Source organism: Pipra filicauda, unplaced genomic scaffold, assembly GCF_003945595.2.
Source record: "Pipra filicauda isolate LSUMZ 115617 unplaced genomic scaffold, ASM394559v2 scaffold42_size3861933_pilon, whole genome shotgun sequence".
Classification (NCBI taxonomy): Eukaryota; Metazoa; Chordata; class Aves; order Passeriformes; family Pipridae; genus Pipra; species Pipra filicauda.
The window spans coordinates 2,303,840-2,327,682 of record NW_024104565.1 but is presented as its reverse complement, the minus strand read 5'-3'; the positions used below and the strand labels follow the sequence as shown (position 1 = coordinate 2,327,682).

General features: G+C 42.6%; 1 protein-coding gene across 1 annotated transcript in view; it reads left to right on the top strand.

Annotated features, from left to right (window-relative positions):
• Positions 1–10,014: 10,014 nt before the first annotated feature.
• The window catches only part of UST (uronyl 2-sulfotransferase), a 159,535-nt gene continuing 145,706 nt past the window's right edge, over positions 10,015–23,843 (top strand). The window contains exon 1 of the mRNA XM_027725299.2: positions 10,015–10,611. Coding sequence (XP_027581100.1) covers positions 10,353–10,611 — 259 coding nt within the window. The 5' untranslated portion in view covers positions 10,015–10,352. The remainder of the gene's footprint in view (positions 10,612–23,843) is intronic.

Here is a 23,843-nt window from a genome sequence, read left to right as displayed (position 1 = left end):
TTTTTTATTTCATTAAGCAACAGAAATCAGACTAGTTTATTATATTTTTTGCTCTGCTGTTTTTAACCCAAGACTCTCAATCAGGAGATTACTCAGCTGAAGGCCCAGTATAATGAAGATATATTCTTTCTTTTTCCACAAGAATTGGAAGTAGTACAATCTAAGACTGACAAGCTCAGCATCTGGGAGTGCTTAAAGCAATTCATAGTTTTGCTCCAGTCATGTGGCTCTGGACAAAGACTGCAGAAAAATTGCTTCAGAGGAAGCCTTGATGTTGAGTAAAACTCAATAAATTGAGCAAGGAGACTTTGATTTATTTGCCTTGATTCATTATAAATGAATTACATTCTTTCTCCTCTTGCAAATGCTTGGCTGCTAATTTTGTGTAAACATTCATGACTATGTTAATTGCATTGTATCTTTTTATATTCATTTTATAGATTTTGTTTCTCTACTTTAGAGGTCCTAAATAATTGATTTATATAGTATATTTTTTCAACAGGCATTTTCATAAGCATTATATTCCAGATGTATTTTGTATAGTTTTAAAAGAAATGCATACTGTATTCCAGAATATCTGTTAGCAAAGAATCTAATTTAAAAGTGGAGGGAAATAGTTTATGATATGTAGATTTTCTTGCTGCTTTGCATATTTCACATTTTAACAACAACATGAAACTGCAAGAGTAACAAGAATAAACTACTTAAATGACAGCTATTCTTACTCAATTGAAAATTTAAAAGATTCTGTATTTCCCACAGTTATTTTGCAAGCTGATACTAAATAAAACTCCTAATCTTATTGCATAGAATCAAAATGAAATTTTACATACAACTTAAAAATGTTCAGGTTTATATGTGCATGTGTTAAGGAAGGGATAAGAACACAAGACTCTATATGTAACTGTCTGGGAATTGAGTCAAAACTAAGTTAGAAAAAGAACTCATTGAGCTGTTGCAATAAGGTGCCTGAATCAGTCTCAGTCAGCATTTTGCACCTATAGGTGCATCATGTGTGTGTATGTACACACTGGTACACAGGACAGTGTTTTCACCTTTGGTACACCACTCTTTACCAGTCCTTCATGTGAGGGGAGAATTATCAGATATTGTTCTAGCAATTTGTGTATTACTCTGTGGGCTTGGCGTTTTTAAATTTTGACCTTCCATTTCATTTCTCACTGATGTATCACCACTCTGCAGTTAAAAGCTTGTTGATAAAACTGAGTGCCTAAAAGACCGAGTCACCTGTGCAGCAAAGGCAAACAGCTCTGAGGGACATCCTGTGGGCTGTTGCTCAGAAGGAAAGCTTATATCAATTGAAATACCGTGTACTTCTGTTTTGGGGTTGGAAGCAGCAGGACATTGGTAGTTTAAGGAGGAGCAAAGGCAGTTTAATGCAACACATGCACTGTACAGCCACTGCTTATGTAGGGGTTTAGAAGATGAAGTAACCTGATTTACAGATTTACAGTAAACTTTGTCTTGTGGGTCAGTCCGTTTTTTGTACATTGTTTTTTCCTGAATTTGACATAAATATAATGACATCCCTGTGGCAGATGATACAAAAGCAGCTAATGCATAACTCTATTTTTGGTTACTACCACTTTCCCAAGCAAGGGTTCCATGCTATAGAGCTTGACATTTGATAGCTTTTTGATATGTGAACACACAGTTTTTCTGAAATATTTTGATTACATGTAATCTGTCTATGAATCATTCAGTAAAATAACTTTCATCTTGTGAATTTTTTCATATAGAAGATCTGAGACAGGCTGAAAAAGCATAGGGCCAAATTTACTGAAGGATTTACCTCCTGTTGTTAAGACAGCTGGCTGTGAAAATCTTATCTGAAGTCTGAGACTACTAAGCACTAAAGGCACCACATCAGCTGCTGTTTTCCCACCCCACTAGGAAGGGATTTCCTTCTTCTGCCCTGTAAATACAAATCATCCCTCCACCTTACACACCACACTGGGTGTAGGTTCTCTTCTCTCTTTTCGCCTTTGGTGCACCACTCTTTTCCAGTCTCTCATAAGAACTTGCTTCCCACTTGTTTTTTTAATTTCACTTTGACTTTCACTTTCTTTCTCCCTTCACTCCCTGCCCTACCTCTAAAACCAAATAAGTTGGAGAGTTGTCTCACACTGGTTGGAGCCCTCACTTGTGAGAAAGAGAGACCTTGTTTTTAGGTCTACCTTCTTTTGTAACTCAGCAGTGGTGGTGCTACTCTTACTATAATATTACAAGTTAGAATATTAATTTTAGGGGTAGTTTTAGAGATGTGGATTGAGGTTCCTTATAGACTAGGTGGCTGCTTCGTCCCATAATGTTCCCAGCTCCAACACCAACACACCTCTTGGTATGTTAGTTTACTTCTCCCTGAAGCCTTTTCCTATGCTGCAGAATGTGGTGCATTACAGGGAGCTGTAAAAATGTCTCTCAGGTTGGCTGAGATAAATCAGTACCGGGATGGCTGTCTGCCACTGGCTAATCCCACTGAGGGCATCACACTAACCTGTCACTGCTGCTCTCTGGTATTGTAGTGGTGTAGCACTGCATGGGGTTGCATGCATGCACCAACTATTTTTGAGGTAGCTGTGTATTTCTAACATATTTTGCATTTTCTGGATTTAGACATAAGTTCCTAACTACTTTAATTAGTGCCTAACTATTTGCTTTAATTAATGCCTAGTTAGCACCAGTACTCTATGTGGTGGGGGGAAACAATTTTCCCCCCTGAAGTTATAAAATGGTAAACCCCCAGGGGGTGGTGACCCTTCCCTTGAAGTTTGAACCAATGAGCGCTTTTGCAAAATATAAACATATCACAACCAGAACGGAAGAGAAGGCAGTTGTAGTTAGTTGTTGAAGAAATGGCCATATTGTAAGGCCATGAGGAGAAAGGGCTGGAACCCCCCTGGGGGGCTCTGGCCCCACCCCCAGCCCCGGCTGGGGGGCTACAGGGACTTGGAACAATATAAAACTGGGCTAAGTGTCTGTAGCTGAGCCGGGGAATGTTTCTCCACTGTGAGCCGCAGCAAAAGATACTGAAAAGCGGCGGCAGAACAGCAGTGGATGGAGAAAGTGGCAGAGAGCCAGAGGAGATAAGACCGAGCAGCAACAACAGGCGTGCAGCAACACAGAGAGAACTCCTGGAAGGAGAGAGAGAAAGAGAGAGACAGCAGCAGAGAGAGCAAGTCTAAGCTCTACAGACAGAGACAGAGTTCTGGGGTAAGAACTGAATCAAAAACCACCAAACTCCTTTTGTGACCTTTCCTAAGTGGAGAGGATGGACTCCTACTGAATGGAAGTCCTAGAACTGCAGCAGCACTGCAGAAGAGAGCTGAAAAGCTCAGAGAAGGAATGCGGAGGGGGTGACCTTGGCCCCCCCGCTGCTTGAGAGAGAGCACAGAGCTCTGCAAAGGGGCTTGAATCCCCTGAAGATAAGGACCATCACGAAGACCCCTGAGCTTCATTGATATGACCGTGGTGAGATGACCGTGTCCGGGTGAACGCAGCCCACGGAAGATAAGACCCTCACTTGGAGATGAGTGGCCGAGAGGGCTTGGATACCCCCTTGTGTGTACCGGCAGACATCCAGCTACAGCTGCTGCATGGAAGAGAGAGAGATAGACTGCTACTCTGAAGAGAATGCTGCTCTGAAAGTGGAAAGGATCTTTCCTTCTTCCCTCCTGGACTTCTATTTGGAGGGGAGAAGAGATTTGATCCATTGTAAATACTTTTATGTCATGGTATAGAGATAGTTAAGATTGTATATAATGTATTGTAGTATTTATTTTGTACAGTCATTGTAATATATAATCCCTTCCCCCATTTTGAGTCTCGTGTAGTGTCTGGAAAAACCATCTCACACTGGGTTGAGATGTGGGAGGGGGCTTGGACTAGGGAATTGGATTTTTGGGGCTCTCAAACCATGACACTCTATTTTCCCCATGTGACTCCATCTTTATGTGTCTAAATCTATCCAGCTCATCATATGATGTTACTCTGTTAACTGTCTAAACAAATGTAACTTTTAATGGGCCTGTTGTGTGAAGACTCCCGTTTACACATTGAAACTTCTGCCTCTCTATTAGTAGTTTCTGCAGACAAATGCAGGAATTAGACGGCTGTTGGAAAATCAATACAAAGAAGACACAAAGGGAACACATTTGGGGGGTTCTGAGTAGATATTTCTGAGAGGAAAAGATTGATCATCAAGACTATACATTATAAAACATCCTCTTTTATAACTAGTTCAACTGCGTCTTCTGAATGATATGCATGCTAATTAAACAGGAAAGCAACCTGGCTGAATTCTCTTATTACCCATTTTCTGAGAAAGTTAACCAAACAAATTAAAAAAATGGTATAAGGACTTTGGATAGCCCTGTGAGTAGCACTTTGCTGCAGATAGCCAGCCATGCCAGGAGATCAATATGAATTCCTTTTGATAAAACCATCAGACTCCAAGTGATATAATCAGAAAATGCTCAGATAATTCCAAGTACCATTTCAATTACAAATAATAAATACCTCTTCTAAAGGGAACCTGCTCAATCAGAGTGTCACTAGGTTGTATCAGTCTGTCACACAAGCTCGTTTTCCTGTAATCAGATATTTACTGTCATATTTTTCCTGGGCATATGTAGTGGGGTTTTGTGGTTGGGTTTTGGTAGCAGGGGGGGCTAAAGAGATGACTTCTGTTAGAAGCTGCTAGAAGCTTCCCCTGTTCCATGGAGCCAATGCCAGCTGGCTCCAGGATAGACGTCCTGCCACTGGCCAAGGCCAAGACAATTAGGAGTAACACCTCTGTGATAACATATTTAAGAAAAGAAGATTGTTGCGCAGAAGAAATTCCAGCCAGGGAAGAGCAGAGTGAGAACATGGGAATAACAATGTAGACACCACAAGCAGTGCAGAAGGAGGGGCAGGAGGTGCTCCAGGCACCGGAGCTGTGGCCCCTGCAGCCTGTGGTGGAGACCATGGTGGAGCAGCTGTGCCCCTGCAGCCCATGGAGGAACATCGGGGTCCAGAGACCCACCTGCAGCCCATGGAGGAACCCATGCTGGAGCAGGTGGAAGAATGAAAGAAGCTGTGACACCATGGGAGGCCCAGGATGGAGCAGGGTCCTTCTGGAGACCTGCAGCCTGTGGAGAGGGAAACCCACGCTGGAGCAGGTTTTTCCCGGGTAGGACTTGTGACCCCTGTGGGGGACCTATGTCGGTACAGCTCATTTGTGAAGGACTGCACCCCATGGAGGAGTGACCCACGGGACAGCAGTTTGGGAAGAACTCCTGCCCAAGGGATGGACTCATGCTGGAGAGGTCCATCAAGGACTGTCTCCCATGGGAGGGACCCCACGGGAGCAGGGGAAGGACTCCTCTCCCTGAGCAGTGGCAGAAACAACAACTGATAGCAACCCCCATTCCCCGTCCCCCTGCATCACTGGGGGGGAGGAGAGAGAACATGGAAGGAAGGAGGGGTGGGGGGAAGGTGTCTTTAAGGCTGTTTTTTTTCTCACTCTTTGGCTCTTATCCATTCAGTAATAAATATAAGTACTATCCCCACTTTGAGTCTTGTTTTGCCTGTGAGGGTAATCAGTCACTGACCTCTCCCAGCTCTCATCTCTACTCATGAATCCTTAGCTGTTTTTTTTTTCTCTCTCCTCTGTCCAGTTGCAGAGGGAGAGTGAGAGAGCAGCTTTGGTGGGTACCTGGTGTCTGGCCCAGGCCAACCCCCTACAGCATATATTCCTGAATGGTCCACAAAGGACAGAAACGAATACCACCAGCAAGCACAGTTCAGTCATGAATACCACTGCAATTCCAGTTCAGTCAAGGCAGAAGAAACTTGTAAAGGGTCTATATGTATGAAATGAAAGAGTATGGTGCACTCTAATTTCATCTTCTTCGAATTATCAACTGTTACTGAATAAAGCAAAATAAAGCCTGCATAGTTGTTGTCAATCACTCTGTTATACTCTGAACCCTTTCTGATTTGCAGAGTGCTGGAGGAATTGAAAGCTGTGATCTTTCATGGGTGCTGCTCAGATGACATTACATTATGTCATTCTGTTATACTAGAGAACCTCACTCAGTGAGGCCTTGCATCTCAATTTCCTCTATCCTTTCTTTCTTGTGGAAACTAGGGCCAAGTCTGTATCTTATTCCTTTCTAGTTACTTATACCTTTGCGAACTGTCAATTCTAAAATATCACAGCTGAGAAATTTGCTTTAATAAGAATGTATTTAGTGAATTTACTTAGAAAATTGGAAAAAACAATGTTCAGATGTTTCTAACAATAGGAGAAATATGTATTGTCTATGTTAGAAACAAAATCCTACCACTGCAAAAATAGGAAATCATAGTGCATCTGTTCCTTGGAGCACTGGTCTTTGTATTTTAGGAGTGAGGGTTTTGCTATTTCTTTGGAAGACTAGAGATTTCTCTACAGCCTCGGATTACATGTGCTCAGTAAATGAGAGCTGCAGCACTCCAGCAGTCTGGTGCAGACATTCCCAAGCAAGATACTAGTGACTTAGGCTCAGAATTCTGAGTGCACAGCCCAGTTGGCAAGACATTACGTTCAGGCTGGCTGAGCTGGTGGGTAACCCATGCTGATCTGGCCAAATGAGTCTTTCTGCCAAGAACTGCCAACACACCACCTCCTTGCGCTCTTTATCTCGCTTCTTGAACTTGTTTCCGAATCCATGCATTTGGAATTATGATTCAGTGCAGGAATATCTAGTGCAGTACCAATGTGGACTCACTTGGAAATTTTTGGCAGCTATGCTCTCTCTTTTATACAGAGGAGCATCCTCTTCCAGCCCCGGCGACAGTGCCTCTATGCTCAAAATGTCCTTCTCGCTGGAACCATTGCAGCCACGAGGGGGATTCAATCTGAGCAAGAGCTGGACCTCCTCTGGATGAGGTCATGGAAGAAAACAGATTTGGACAAGGATCCTGGAGCTCTAGGAGAGGAGGCGAAAAAGTGGGACAAGGTCAAGGCAAGCAGAGGATGAGGACTGCTGCAGTGAATACCACCCTGAAAATGATTGATTCTGCGTCTGCTAGCACCAGAGCACTCCTACATGATGTCAGGCAGATTACTTGAACTACAGGTGGCCACCAAGTGCTCTTTTTATGCTTGGTGTTCGGTTTGAGAGCCTGGGGTCTGATTTGTGGAAGTATTTAGCATTCACAGCTGCATCTGAAGTCAAAGGGAGCTATGCTTCAAACATACAAAGTACTGCATCATGATAACTATTTCACCAAGGCGAAATCCAGTCATCTCAAGGCTGGCAACGAAAATTAATTGACGTATTTAACCTTAATCTCTCTGTGTCTCATTTCCAAATAAGTAAAATGGTGATCTTTGCTGCATCTCATGAACGTAATTTATAAGCATTTATCGTATGTTCAAGGTACTGTAACAGTGAATGCTGTAGAAAAGCCTGCTACGATGTTAATAATTCCACATTACAAGCAGGATTTAAATAGCTTTAAACAAAGCCTGAGAACATATGCTGAACAAAGAGATTAAACATAAACTGAAAGGCTGCACATTCAGTGAACAGTGTCTGTCCCATGCACTGTACAAGACAGTGGTCCCCTGAGCAAAACAATATCATCACACAATTAAAAGCTAAATTGTAAGTCATACCCTCTACAAGTCAAAACAAGTTTGTCTGAAAACTCTTACCTTTGGCTTATCCTGAAGTGTCAATATTTGGCTTTTATGCAATAGTATTGCTTTAAGGCGGCCTTGTGTTTTGGATTCTTTGAGTTTATTTGTGTGAATGGGAATGTAATAAGTTAAGGATGTGTATATGTTTTAATTGCTTTATGCTTTGTGTGTGAAATCATACTGTTTTTGTTAAAGCAGATGAGTAAGAGGGGAATTAAAAATAAGAAAACAGTTGCACTTTATCAAACTATAGCACAACGTAAATAGTATTTATTTTCCTGTGCATTGCCCTAGCTAGGCATTCTAACACATCACACATAGGTGTGGTAGTCCATATATGTGAAAGTAAATAATTTTACACCTAATTTATACATTTAAGTATATGTTTCAAAAAAAATATTTGTATTCTTCCTCCCAAGAGATTTTTTTTATCCGTTGATGCTTAGAAATATGGCAAAAACTCTCAACGGTACAGTCTTCCCACTTTAATTTTACTCCATTGATTGATATCTTTTTCTGTCTTTTTTTTTTTAATCTCTTCCTAGAGATCAAAGACATTCTTTGCAACAAGAAGAATAAAGATTTATTGATTCACCTCACAGGTGTTATCAGTCTTCTCCTCAAAGCATCCATTTTTCTCAAACATTCAGTGTAAGCGCTTACCTATTTCTCATCTGCAACAGCAATTAGCACTATTAACAAAATCTGCAGTGTTGTCATCCAAACTAGACAGTAGATATGGAAGTATTCAAAAGAATACAAAACATGAAAACATCTACAGAAGCAGTGCACATTAAGTAAGCCTCTAATACTTCCTAAGTGTTTCAAAGCCACATTCAGGAGAATTAAGAAGGGGTAGTTAAACTGTGCAGTTAGAATTATGACTTTATCTGGTGAAAGGTGTTGGCTGCTTCTGTTTTAAATGAACTGTAGTCCTAAAGATTTAGCCCAAAGTGGACTTATTTTTTGTATTCTGTTACTTTCCTCTTTTTCAGAAATGAAGTGTCATAACTAGCTTTGCCTTTGCTACAGGTTTTGTGTACGATTGTGAAGTATCTGTGGATTGATGTTGTAGAACTCTGTAACTAAAACCAGGAGATTTCTCTCCAAAGTAAGGTCTGCTCTTTCAGGCCAAATGTGGGTGGGTATTTTTTAAAAAGGAATACTATGGGAATGGTCATTTATTGATAGATTCTGTCTTTGTGCTCTTATCCACACCAGCAAGATTAATTTCCATATTTCAGCAGATGCCCTTTGCTGCTGGTTGATGATAAAAAAACTGAAGCCAGTAGTGTAGGTAAGATCCAGGCATTTACCCAAGCCTTTCAGGGCAAGCGGCAAAAACATTTGAATGCAGTCTCCTGAGCAAAATTTCCAGCTGCAAGTGTACAAAGATTATGAGTCAGGCCCCCTAGATCAGAATACATTTTTTAAGCCTAAAAAGGAAAAGCCTGATTGTTTTTTAATTTCTGACCTGGGTTGCACTTGGGTCATGATTTCCTACTTTTCTCCCAAAACACAGTGGATGTTGCTGTTGCTTAGAAATGAAGAGTCTCGTGTGACCCCATCAGCAAGTTCTTGAGAAAGCCCCCCTACTTCCAGCCAGGTCCATAAACAAAACGGTGAACTAGCATTACCACTCCAAGATCTTCTCCCTCCACTGCTGCACCGGCAATGCAGCTGCATGGAGGAATGAAATGTATTTCTACTTCAGACAATGCCCAAGAACAAGAACAGCTCCAAATAAGCCATAAGGACATACCAGGGACATATGTTGTATAAAGAGGATGAAGCTATTAAACAGCTCAGCGCTGAGTGAATGCCATTCACCCACCAGTCACAGGGCTGGAAGAACCTGTCTAGAAAAAATAGTATGATTCAGTAATTAGAGGTTGTATCATAAGCCATATGTGCAAGGGGGTCAAATTAAGGCTGCATGAGCAATCTTTTGTAATTTCTGTACTCGTCTAAAGCCTTGTCCCCAATAGACAACAGCTCCGCTTCAATCACCCCAGCAAAGCTGCAAGGAAAAGAGAGGTCCCGCTCTTCCCTCACGAACGATATCACACTACTGTAAAGGCAGTGGATCTTAACGCTGCGTTAGTCTTGTCTCCATCACTCCGATGTCAGACCCCGGCGGGCCGAGGGAGGTGCGTGAGGCCGGGGCGGCGGCGACACCCGCAGGGGTCGCTCGCGCGGAGGCCACGGGCGCATGGCGGGACCGGGGCCGGGGCGGGACCGCGGTGGGCGGGCGGCGGGGCCGGGGCGGGCGGGAGGCGGTGGGGCCGGGCGGCGCGCACAAGTCGGCCGCGAGTTGGAGGCGGCCGGCGGCGGAGTGTTGGCTGTAACTTGACACCGGGGCGAGAGGCCGAGCGGAGAGAGGGAGCGAGAGCGGCGGCGGAGGAGGAGAGGAGCCCCAGGGAGCGAGATGGTGACCACCTCCTTCCCCTCCCCTTAGCGGCGCTCCGCACCAGCAGCAGCAGCAGCCGCCGCCGCAGCGCCGGGGACTCTCGCCTGCCGCGGAGCCGGCGATGGGGACGGGACGGGTCCCCTGAGGTGCCGGGAACTTTCCCCGCCGCGGGCAGCCGGAGCCGGGCAGGCGGATGGAGGATGCGCTTCCCCCGGCGGGCTGCGTGAGCCGGAGGGGGCGAAGGGGAGGATGAAGAAGAAGCAGCAGCACGGCGGCGGGGACTGCCCGGTGCCCCGGCCCCCCGCGGCGGCGGCGGCGGCGACGGGAGGGGGCCCGGGCCAGGGCGGGGGCTTGAAGAGGCGGCGGCCCCTCTCGCTGCTCCCCTTCCTCTCGCTGCGCGACTACGGCTTCTGCATGGCCGCCCTGCTGCTCTTCTGTTTGGGCTCCCTCTTCTACCAGCTCAACGGAGGCCCCCCGCACTTTCTGCTGGACCTGCGGCACTATCTGGGTAAGGGCAGCCGGCGGCGGGGACTTGTTGCGGCTCTTCCTCACCCCCCGTGGTGGCTGTGCCGGGGCCTCCCCCCGCGCCGGGGATGCGGCCGGGGGCAGCCGGGGGCTGGAGCGGCGGGAGGCCGGGGCTTCCCTAGCGGGGCGGTGGGGTCTGACATTGGAGCGGGACTGACCGGTTGCGCCCCGAGAGCCGAGCGTGGGGGCGTGCCCTCCCAGAAGTTCATGCTGGCGAGAGCAGAGTCCCCTCGGAACTTTCTCAGACCCGAGACTGCTCTGCGCCCCGGGGCGGCTCTTTGTCTGCCCGGTCCCAGTTGCAGAGCGCTCTGCCCCTCGCCATCGGGTCGGTCCGAGGTGGCGGCGGCGGAGCGGAGGGCAGCGCACTGGGACAGCTCGGGCGCAGCCGCCCGGAGCTGTCAGCGCCTCCCCGCCCGGCGCTGTGTCGCGGAGAGGAGGAAGAGGGTACGGGTGGCCCATAGCAGAAGATGCTGTTGTAGAAATCCAACCAACAAACAAATAAAAAAAATCCTAAAACCGAAACATACACTTTGCATCCATCCTTGTGCAGCAGGTTTGCTTCTGGAGAGAAGGGTGTGCTAGCAGGGTCAGCGCAGCAGCGCTAGAACACTCGAGCTCGCTGTGGTGCTTTGCCACAGCCTGCGCAACCCCGAAGGAGGTGCCCTGGTGGAGCAGGTACAAGCCCGCACTGTGGCCTGTAGATCTCATCTTCATGCTGACCACAAGTTTTCCCGTGGTTTTTCTTTGTTTCGAATTTCTACGTCGCTAAATGTTGCTTCCATGCTTAGCATGGAAGAGAGAAGTTGGGTGAAACAGAGTGTATCGTGAAGTCATGTAAGTACCTCAGTCTGGCACAGCTGTTGCAGATGGTGGTAGTACAAGGGGGAATGACTTTAGACTGAAAGAAGGTAGATTTAGTTTAGCTATTAAGGAGAAATTCTTTACTATGAGAGTGGTGAGGCACTGAACAGGTTACCTAGAAAAGCTGAGGATGCCCCATCCCTGGCAAGGTTCAAGGGCAGGTTGGATGGAGCTTTGAGCAACCTGGTCTGGTGGAAGGTGTTCCCTGCCCATCACAGAGCGATTGGAACTAGATGGTCTTTAAGGTCCCTTCACACATTAGTTACTCTGTTTTACTTGTCTGTGAACAAGTCTTTGGTGGTATATGCTGCAGAAGGCCAAGCCGTAAGAAACTGTGTTAGATTGCAAACAAAAGTACAGTTCTTGTATTGCAAAAAATAAGCTGAAAATCCTTTCCTATGTGTACATATTTTATGAACAGCTTAAAAATGCAGCTCTGTGTGCATGTGTTGCTTTTCTTTACGGGAAAACTATCCCATGTCTTCAGTTAACTGTTGAGAGGTATGGAGAGGCAGTAGGACAAGAGGCAACAGATACAAGTTGCCACAAGGGAGACTCCAATAAGATATTAGGAAAAAAAATTTCAACGTGAAAGTAGCCAAACATTGTAACAGGCTACCCAGGCAGGTTGTAATATCCTTGTAGATACTCAGAACTCAGCTTTACAAGCCCCTGAGCAACCCAAGTCAATTTGTGACTGTTTTGTTGGGAGAATAGGACCAGGAGGAGAACAGAGGTCACTTCCAGATCATGTTATTCTGTGATTCTGCTGTAAAACGTCAGTGAAAATTCAAGTGAAAACATGAGAAAAAGAAATGCTTTGAATATTACTTCACAAACACAGCAACAATTTTGGCTTGAGTTTTAACAACTTTATTTTCTTCCTTTAATGTTACAATTAGGAAGAAATTCCTGCACCAAAGAGGAAACTGACAAATTTTCCACCACAGAATCACAGAATTGCTAGGGCTGGAAGAGACTTCTGGAGATCATCTAGTCCACCCTCCCCCCCAAGGCAGGGTCACCTAAAGCAGGTGCCACAGGGACTTCTCCAGGTGGGTTTTGAATGTCTCCAGAGGGAGACTCCACGACCTCCCTGGGCAGCCTGTTGCAGTGCTCTGCAAACCTTGATGTAAAGAAGTGCTTCCTCATGTTGAGGTGGAACTTCTTGTGTTTTAGTTTATGGCCATTGCTCCCCATCCTGTTGCTGGGCACCACTGGAAAGTCTGGCATCATCCTCTTGACACCTGCCCTTGAGATACTTATATGCATTCATGAGATCCCGTCTCAGTTTTCTCTAGACTGAACAAACCCAGCTCATGCTTCTGCCAAGGTAGAAGAAGATTTTGCTTACAATTGATTGAGTTTTTAATGGAATTAAACACAGACTTCTGGTTTTCAGAGGAAAGTTTTCGTCAATTTTTAAAATTTTAGTTTTCATCAAGGATAAATTTTGCTTAGCTTGGGTTGTAATAGACTACAAGAAACACAGGGTTATTCAGCTTCTCACTTTGTGGCCTTTTGACTGCTTTTCAGGGATCCAGGAAGTAAAACTAGGACCTACTACCTTAATCCCTCCTAGGCAGTAGTTGCATGTTTGCTGGAAAATCTTCTGAGGCCTGCAGATGAAAGGCTTGGAAACCACTGTGTCTTGGAGAATGGGTCATGATAATTTTTGTGAGGTGCTCAGCGAGTGCAGAAAAGCCTTTGTTGTGTATGCCTGAACGTGATGAGCCTCTGGGAAAGGAGTGCAGTCTTATTTGAAAATGGTTTGGGGTTCTTTTGAAGTGTAGGATTTTCTCAGGAGAAAGGAGACAGATCTATTAATCTCTCTTAATGAATTTCTGTACTTGTTATGTCAATTAGTGTAGGAATTTCCTTTCTGTGCCTTGGTGACCTGGGATGTTAAGAAGACAGGGACTTACCTAACATCCCTCACCAGGACAACGGCTGAGAGGGAAGCAGAGTCCTTGTGGTTGGAGTCTCAGTACCTGCTAAGCAAGCTGGGCTGCTGCCTCTGCAGACAAGTGGAACATACTCTGGGTAGTAAGGTGCCTGCTTGCATGCACCTTTCTAAATAAAGTTACTTTACACTTCCTTGGTCTGCAGTTTTACTTGGGTTGTCAGAGTTGATCCATGTGGGTGACACTGCTGAACATTTTATTTTTTTGTTTTTTAACTGAGTGGAAGTCTTACAAGAGTGGTACATACTCCTCAAGGTATCCAGTTGGGAAGGTTTGCAAATTCTGAACAATTTTTTTGCAATCAATAGGCTCGTTGTCTTCCAGGGACCTAACGGAACTGCTTGGAGGGATAGGTATTGGACATCCAGTCCTGCTAACTTCCAAAGCCCTACATGTGCATGTGTGTTTTATACAGCAGTTGGACTAGTCAAGTTTCATGACATTAAAAAAAATTAAACTTCCTTTTTTTCCCTTCAAGCCACAGATCCAGTGTACAAGCAATTCTTCCACTGAAGTTCTTCCAACCCACAGTTTCTGCAGTTATAACTTAAATCTCCAAACAAGAAATGAGCAGTTAGTTTGCAAACCATGTTTGCAGTGTGGAAATTTCGCAGTCGCCCTCATTGTATTTAAATCTACAAGAACCAAGAAGGAATAGCCTAAAGGGAATATTGATTTCTCTGTTTGACTACTTTGTAGCCTCCATAGCATGGGGAGGGGTCCTCTTGTCTGACTCTGGGGTATTTATTTGCAATTTTCAGTGCATTGCTCATGGTTAGTTATGTTACTGTGGAGGCAATGATTGGAATTTTTTTACCTCAGAACTTGAAAGAAATTCCTAAGTAACAACACAAAACTTCAATAGTGGTCAGGATAGAAATCACAGCTGCATTAGGCAGGTGTGTGCATAAAAGAGAATCAAGACAGTGTGAAAACACTGCGCTTGAGAAACTTTCATTTTTTTCTTAGGGCTGCATCATATGCTGTGGAGGAGGTATAAGTTTATTTGAAAAGGAGTGAAGTGTGAAAGTTTTCTAGTTCTATGAACTTCCCTTTGGAGGGTGGGAAGATCAGTGTGTTTTCAGAATATTCAGACTATTAGTAAATTTTTTTTCTCCCAGGCCAGCTTCTCTGGCATCTTATCAATATGTGTCTCCCTTTTTGTGTGATTGCCGTACTGATTGGGGATAATCTTGGGGAAACATTATGGCAGTTTGTAGGGGAGACAGTAGCTGTATTCAATATTTCCACTTTGCATTGCCATCTCTTTTATTCCAGTCATTTGGAGCAAATGAGAATGGAGTATTAGATACAAGGCTGTACTTTGCTGTTTATCCTGTTTTGACTTCAAGCTTATAGTAGTTCAGGGTACAGAAAGGTCTGTGGAAAGCTAATGGTTTCTGCTGTCTGTTCTGGATGTGATTCACAACTACACAGCTCAAGTTTCACACTGTAGTCATCCCATCAGGAGGGATCTAGAGCCCTGCTTTTCAGCATGAAATTGGTGAGGGCATGGACATTAGTGGATTATTTCTAAAAAATCTGTGGAAGATACTTAAAAGTACATCTGTTGTCAGTAGGCTTAAATTTGCTGTATGGGGGTGCATACCAGTCCTGGACCATCTGTGAGCTCCAAAAACCAAGAAAGTTTAAAAACTGCCAGGCTTTCTTTCCAGTAATAAACTGCAGTATTGGGATTTGTACAAATGAGGTCTTGCTTTTTGATTCTGCCAAGGTAATCCTGGCTCACTGATTGAAAACCAACTCCAACAGTGAGAGGAAGTGAGAAGAGTCTTCCCTTAGATGAGTAAGACAGAAACCATAAATCTTGGACAGCCCAGTGGCTTTTGGGGAATGCACTAGAGGCTCCATTCCTATGCAACTGTGGTGGTTTTGCATTGCTTTATTCTCTGCTTTGACTTATGATATATATGTGCTTCAAATTACAGAAATGAGAATTTTCAAGGGCTGGTAGTAGCCCTTTAATAGCCAATAAAAAAATAAAATCTTTTGATCTTCAGTATTTGCTGTGCAAACTCATTGTTCATGTTTCCCCTGTTGAACTCCCCAGGAGCCTGCCAGCAAGTACACTGGTTTGAGGGCATGTGAAAAGTTGCCTGTGCTGTGATTTCCTATGCAAGACAAAAGACTTAAGTGACCAGTTGTGTTCCTCAAACAGTTGCTATACTGCTCCCTACTCTCACTCTTCATGACACTGGAAGCTCTCGGGTATTTTGGCCAGATGGGCTTGGTAGGCTTAAAGTTGTCACAACAACAGTTGCGTTTATTTTAGACACATAAGGGAATATAACCATAATAGAAGCAGAAAGAAATCTGAGTATTTGAGAAGGCTGTGACAATAATCTCCAAAATATTTAAAACTAAACAGCAAGTGAAACTTTTTATTTAAATAAAGGTGGTATGAATTGGCTTTATTTTAATAGGGTGTTGTGTTTGGGCTTTTTTGTTTGTTTGTTTTTGTTTTCTTTTTTCTTGACCTGTCTGACTTTTTCTCATTAACATGTTAAGAGAGGAACAAAAAAGAAAAACTGACTAGCCAAAGCAAACAATCAAAGTGACTGAGTGTTTTGTATACAAATTCTATTTATAAGCTGTAGAAGGGGGAAAAAAGTTGGAGGTTTTTTTGGAGGGGAATTGGTTTGGGTTTCTTCTAAACAATAGAAGCACCTAACATACTTTATTATTGCAGATAGTCAGCATGGTGCTTTTTCGTGACCAAAAAGGGATGTCTCATCCAGTTTTGCTTTGCACATGGATCATGAATCCTTTACAGTTTTGAAGGCTCTTCAGGTGTGTGACTAGGAGACACACAGTCAAGGAAGGACAGGTCTGTGGGTGAGATCTGCTGTGTGGTGACACAATACCCATTTTGAGATGAATATGTTTTAACAAGGCCCTGGTTATGTTCTTATTGACAGATTTTTTCTGATTGTTCTCAGGAATGTCTAGTTCTCAAAAGAACTTTTCTGTACTCTAAAGCATTTTGATTTTTCTCTCACTTTTCAATGGATTGTGTAGTTGCATTACACTTGGAATTTATTAAATTTTAAAATTCATTAACATTGTAAGGAACTGAAAAGTCAGTTTAGAAGCTGCTTTCTAAAAGCTTTGGAAAGAGATGACCTGAACCAAAATGGAAAGTCTGTAGCTATATCTTCCTTAATTAGCTTTTCTGTCCTCTTTGGACATCCTCATTTTGCTATTGTGAAAGCCGTACATATTATCTTTTAGATAAAATATGTTTGGACTTCCATTTAGGTTGCTAAACTCTCAAGTTATAAGTGAGCTTTTTTGGAAGACAAAAGAGGTGCCTCGTCTCCAAGAAGCTTTTGTTAAAAGACTGCTCATCACTCACAGCTTGTCTGATTGTAAGATTAACAAAGCTTTGCCTAACACATGGTGCTGTCAAGGAATACTCTATGGAGAACCAGAACACACCTCGTTTTATGACCAAGATCATAAAACTCAAGCCTTTTCCTTTCAAAAAGATTAAGTAGTCTCTGAACTACATTCTGCTGGCTGGCCAAAAACACTCTGTACAGTGAAGTCATAGAAAAAATGCTTAAGATTGTGTGAATATGTTGTGATAATATTCTAAATATATTTGGAAAAGTGGACAGCATTTATTCAGGGATGTATTTTCTGCTTTCAAATCAGACTCCAGTCTGGGAATTGGGAATTGCATATATGCAGATTTGTACATATTTCTTTTTCATATTGTCAACTTTGTAATTTGGCAAGGGATTTAAAGGATTAGTTCAGTTTGTGATGCCAGGGAATATTACTGCAGCTTTTTCAAAAATTTGTTTATTTTGGTTTGGTTTACTTCTAGGTTATATGGCAGTGTGGTATATACACCTCTAAGAGAGTAAGTATGGTGGTTAAATGGGACGCTCCACTTGGGCTTGAGAAGATGAGGGAGGCTTCAGTTCCCTGCCCTGGCAGACTTCATGTGACATTGAACAAATTGTGTGTTAATTCTGTCTGTGTTTAATCCCCTAGATAAATGTGTAACAGAATATGATATTCTCAGCTATTGTAGTGGTCATAGCCACAGAAACGCTGAAGGGGAAAAGATGCTTTTGATAAATCCTTTTTGTCATGGAGTGTTTTTGGCTGTGTCAAAGAGATAAGGCAGACAGTGTTAGAAGGGAGCTCCTGTGTAGACTGAGGCAAAGTCAGTGGTCCAGTTGGTTTTCTTTCAAGGGCGTTACCACTGTTCACTATCACAGTGTCTGTGCAGTTTTACTTTAGGAGTTACTGCTATAATTGGTTTCCAGTGTCTTATCAAAGGGCCTCAATTTTTAGATGCATCCCCATATAGAAGGCTTCATGTCCAGGAGAATATAACCAAATCACTTATTTCTTGTTTCCAGTGGTACTGCTTAGGCTTCATCTGCAAAAATGAAAGTAAAAATACGGTTTGTTGAAGCTTTGTTCACCCAAAATGAATGGGAAGCATTTTGTTCTCTGTCAGAGGGTGCTTGGTCAAAAGGAATTGTGGCTGCCAGGAGGAAAAAAGTGGTCATTGCACTGGTTCTCATATTTTCATACAAAATTAGGGAGGAGGAAAATTGCTTTTGCTTAGTGTTTTACAAAGAATGATAAGCATTGAAGGCTACCAGAAAGAGAGACTCTATAGCAAAAGTAACTCATACACTTCAAAACTCGTAAAGTTCAACACTTAATGCTCTGTGGGGAAAATAAAGGCTGTCTAATTTTTTTTCCCCCCTTAACTCTAGTAAAGAATCTGAGATTAATTAACATCTATGCTAGCTCTACTGCACTGATTCCTGATAAAACTGTTTTGAATGCAGTAGCGCATGTCAAAATCAACTGTGACAGTAAGTGGAAGTTCTTCATTTGTTATTTAGGTACAGGTCTCTATTATCAAAATTTGCAGAACATATGATGAAGGTATAAAGAGGGACTTGGTTTTGACATGATTTTTGGTGGGAACACTCTGTAAAATGGTTGAATAGGTCGAATAAGAACCTAGGACTGTTCTGACACAAAAACTTGAAACAATATGTAATAATGGGTTAAAAAGAAAAAGAACAACACATTTATTTTTCCTATTCTCATATTTTTTCAGTATCCTTTTCTACCCCCCCCCCCCCCCCCCCCCCGTTTCCAGATGATGATTGGTTCTTTCTCCCCCACCTCTTCTTCTGATCCCATCATTTAAATTCAGGCATTTTTAACAAGATAATTTCTGCTGTCTTTTGTGCCTAGCAAAAATCTGGAATTACTGAAATTATCTGAGTGTGTTTTGTAGGATAATCACCACAATTTTTTGGACATAAATTTCGAGCACTTAAGAAAGCACTTCTTTCTGGGTTGTTTTCTTTGCTTCATGTGAAAGTACTTGCATATTGTTAGCTTCTGGTTCCTGTAACCTATTCAAGAAGAGCACTACTGGTTATTTTGTTTTCATAGCTGTCTCTCTTTGCAATAACCAGTTTTCAGGTAAGATGTAAGAGTTTACATTTTCATCTCGGACTGGACAAACAAGTCTGTTGTAGGGGTTTTTTTTGAAGTTGTGACTTTGCACCTGCTGCTTACCCCTTGTGAGCACTGTTCTAAATTGCAGCGATGTGAAAGAAAGCCCTGTGTTTCCGCTGTTACAAGTACAGCCAAGGGGAGTGAATAGCCAGTCTGTGTGCTCGTGTGAGTGTGTGTGAACACACTTACCAAAATAAGCTACTGCATTGTTATTCAGGGCAGATAACTTCTGAGGATGTTTGCAGGCCTTTCTAATTGGATTGTCTTTCCTGAAGAACTGGGTGGTAGGGGGAGGTTCCCGTCCCCTTTATGTGCTGTCGTATTTTTGGACCAGTAAGTTTTGGAGCTAGGGCTAGCAAGGGTCTAGGGACTGCTTGTTCATACCATGGGGGCAAGAAGAGGATAAGAATCCTTTGGTGACAATGAGGTTCCTCTTCAGATCTTGCTATAAGATTCATAGCCTTCTCAGCTATTTTTCTGCATTTCCTGTCTTATCATTGAGGGGAGAGATCCATTTCCAGGTCATTACACTTTATTATAGACATATGATGAAGTAGAATCAGCCCTTTTTGGAGATGTCAGTTGCCTGTAGCCTGTTGACATTAACTTGGAGGGGAACACCAAGCTGCCACTGCCTTAGTCACTACTGCCTTTCCCTGGGCAGCAGAGATGCTTGACTGTAAGAACGAATCTGACTGGTGCAGCAGTGGCTCCACTGCTTTTAGCTAATGCTTTTGGGTTGTTTTTTGTTTTGTTTTGTTTGGTTTGGTTTTTTTTATTATTATTATTACTTTTTTTAACTTTCAAGTGAAAGCTGTGGAAAGTGATGACAGATGATTTTTTTTCACCAAGGAATGTTTTCCCCATCGTTACTGGTGAGCAGGCAAATAGGTTTTCAAACATAACTTATGTTTATATAATGAGGCATTTGTTTTTTTTTGTTTTAGAATCTGGGTTAGAGGATGTTTGGAGACTGGAGGGGTGGATAGGAAGCAGAGAGCAATTATTTTACTGAAATTTATTTTATTCTCTTGCTCTTTAGAGCTGCACTGAGGGAAGCAGACCCTGTTTTGTTGAAAATAGATGTATGGCTTTGTTTGTAACCGTGGAAGCACAATGATTAGGTTTGTGTTACGGTTTCTGAGTGCTAATGCTTTAGAAATAGACATTTGGATGCTTGCCAAGGCTCCCTACTTATCATACTTAATGATTCAGAGTAGAAATCATCAGGAGACTGGAATGGAAATCATGGTACCCATGGCAATTTGAGTAAAGAAGCAGTGCACCTCTGCCATGTGTAAATAGTATGTTTTAGCACCCCTGAGAATGTTTATTTTAAAAACCTCTACGGATCAAGTGGTTGGTTGGTTCAGTTTAATGTATCTGCCCCGAGAGAGGATGCCAATATAACATTGTACTCTTACAAGGTTACTAAGTGCTAGCAAGTGACAATTCTGTGAGATGAGCTGCCAGTGTTTGGATTAAAAACTGCTAGTCAAGAGGATTTGATTTGTTATTTTTACTTTTTTTTTCCCTAATGAGGAACATCCTAGACATTTTTGGGGAAGGAGCTGGTTTGTTACAACTGTCCTTATAGTTTCATAATAAGTGTTTCTGAAATACGTACAATGAAGTTGTTAGAATAAGTGACTATTTCTTAGCTTTTGCCTAATTTCTACTAGAGACTATTGTGAAGCCTCTGTTGTTGCTTGGCTTTTGAATGGAAAGGCAGGTTTCTTTGAAGGAAAGTGATTTTCTCAAAGATCTTTATATGATGTTTCAACCAGATTTCAAAGCTTGCTTTTGAAATCTAAATTCCAGCTATGTGTCTTTTTACCTCGTAAGATATCCTAAACTTTGGGAATTCTTGTGTAGATTAGAGTTTGCACTGTTTCTCTGAACAGGTTTTTTTTGTCTATCCAGAATATGAAGCTGTACACTTTTGCTTCATGACAGTGAGTTGTGTTGAAATGGACATGAGTCCAGAAGGGATTGGGGCAGGTGGGGAGATATGAGAAGAAACCAAGCCTTATGATGTTGTTTCAGAAAGTGTTTCAGAATTATCTCACAATATTCAAGTTTTGGGTTAGATTTCAGATGAATAACTGTGAATATCTGTAGTAATTGATTAGTGTTATTATGCCTGTGTTTATCTCATAGCAATTAGTAGGAGAGAGCATTAAGTATGACCAGCATCAATGTGCTCTCTTTATTCAGTCTTTCTGATGTCTTTTCTTGTTGCCTTCCAAGATGTAAGAACATTCTTTTCCTTCTGCTCCTCTTGTACTTACAGGTAGTTACAGATTAACCTTTTGTTAATCTGTTCCTCTACAATACCAAACCATGTTTAGTAGCTGGTGAATTCCCAGTCATGTATTGCTGGTGATCCTGCTTCCTTCATCCAGGTTTTCTTTCCTCAGTGACTTGCATTATAGAGCAAATACTCTTGCCTCTTTTGCCTGGTCTGCATTTAGAGAAGAGCCATCTGAATCTGTGTGTTGAAAATTAGAAGTAAGTGGGATATTAGAAGATGTGTCCCAGAAGCAGCCCATGCCTTTGCATTCTCAAAGGGTAAGGAAAAACTAATGAGGTACTTTGAAATGCACAGAAAGATCTTGGAGGTCTAATATTGGTAGACCCCCTCTGTATAAGTTTGATGAGATTATAGGTAGAAATTGCATTCAGATTGGGCAATACAGTGCCAAGGAGAGTTTTTTAAATAGGAGAGAACTAGTAGGGAGAAGTGGGGACAGACAGGTGTCTTGATCAGAAAAGTTACACAACATTTAAACTGTGTATGGCTTGTCTGTAAGGACCTGACTCCTTTTGGAGGTTCCCTCTGAAGTCAACATGGAAAGACAGTGGTATCTCCACAGACTAACTGGGGCTACTTATGTCTTTACAACGACAGAGCCCCTGACTTGCGCACAGTGAAACGCTTGAAGTTTGGTAGGAAGAATCTGGGTTGTCATGGTACTTGTTCTCAGAAACATTGGTTGACAACCAGTGGGAGGCTTCCAAAGAGGAGAAGGATGGGGAGTGTGGAGAGGAGCCTGGAAGTTATATTAGCTAGATGTTTAAATAGATAGGTCATCACTTCATGTCAGTGGGTCATTGAAACCTGAGTTCTTAGGATGCATAAAAATAACAACCAGATAATGCGCTGGAAAAATAGCACTGCAGGAGGTATCTATTCCTGCTTGATGGGTGGACTTGGTGCCATGTTTGTTTCTCCCTAAGTCTTGCAGTTCTATGAAAAGGGTGTGTGATGACAGCTTTGATATAATCTGAAAAGTTGCAGCAGATATTGTAAGGCAAAGGCTGTGAAGTTGCTGACTCTTCAGTTCCTTTCATATCTGCAGCTGATTGTCCTTCTCCTAGCAGAACTCCCCATACAAATGTGCAGATTTCTTTTTGTGTTGCCAGTTGGGACATAGCACAATAAGTAAATTGGGACGAAAAACAAAGTAGTGGGGCCCAAGCTCTACCACCTGTGTTTATTTGAGTTTTTGGAGGGGATTTTTTGTGTGGTGGTTTGTTTTGGGTTTGGGTTTTTTTGGAGAAGGAGTGGAAGGTGAGGGAAGATTATTTGTTGGTTTGTTTTGGGGTTTTGGTGGTTTTTTTTCCATAATGTCATTTTGGTCATCATTGCATCATACCCACAGATACACACACACAGATATATATGTATATACACATTTTTATATATATATGTAAAAGCGAATAGTAACAAATGTTGGCTACCATTAGGAACAGGCATGGAGACAGGAAAGAGTGAGAGCTGGCTGCAATCTGAGAATGCATTGCCACACAGTGTCTGAGGAAATGTTAAAACCAGAAGCAATTTTGGAGGAAAGAGAAGTTTTGATCTTTTATAAAATCAAAGAGTAGCTGCTGTAGATACACATCCCCTGATTGCTGAGTATTTTCAAAGCAATTTAATTCTCTGACAGAACTAAATGATTTTTCAGCTACCCTCACAGAATGGTTGAGCTTGGAGGTCATCTGATCCAATCCCCTGTGCTCAAGCAGGGCCACCTAGAGCTGGTGGACAATCTCCAGATGGCTTTTGAGTATCTTTGAGGATAAAGAAACCACAACCTCTGTGGACAACTTGTGCTAGTGCTTGGTCACCCTCACAGTAAAAAAGTGTTTCCTGATGTTCAAAGGGAATGTCCTGTGTTTGAGTTTGTGCCCACTGCCTTTGCTTCTGTTACTGGGCACCACTGAAAAGGATCTGGCTCTGCCTTCTTCTTCTTTCAGGTATTTCTGTACCTTGATAAGATCCCCCTGAGTCTTCTCATCTCTAGGCTAAGCAGTCCCAGCTTTCTCAGCCTTTCCTCATATGTGAAATGCTTCAATCCCTTCATCATCTTCATGGCCCTTTGCTGGCCTCTCTCCAGTACACTCATGTCTCTTGTACTGAGGGGCCCAGAACTGGATACAGAGTACTCCAGGTGTGGCCTCACCTTCTGGACAAGGGAACCTGATCTGAGAATGTGCGAGGGAAGTCCTTTGCAAAGCAGGAGATTCTTAGGTCTTTTTCAGCTCATATGTGAGGCAGAGAGGAATCTGAATAAATACCATGTACTTGCATATGGTCTTTCTGTTGAAGATTTGTTTCTTAAATTGCTTTTTAGCTGATGGAAGTTCATATTGAAAACTGGATAATATTGCCTGTGTTTTGCATGTGAAGGAGCCATTCTCAGAAGTGTGATTAAATGAAAACTGAAGTAGTAAATGCTTTTTTCTCTAACTGCAAGCTCTCTGCCTTGCCTCAGTAATAATGAGCAAAACCTAATACTTATTTTCATCCATTCAATAATATTTTTCTGGAGAGTCAGTCAAATTCAGAGTGAGTTAT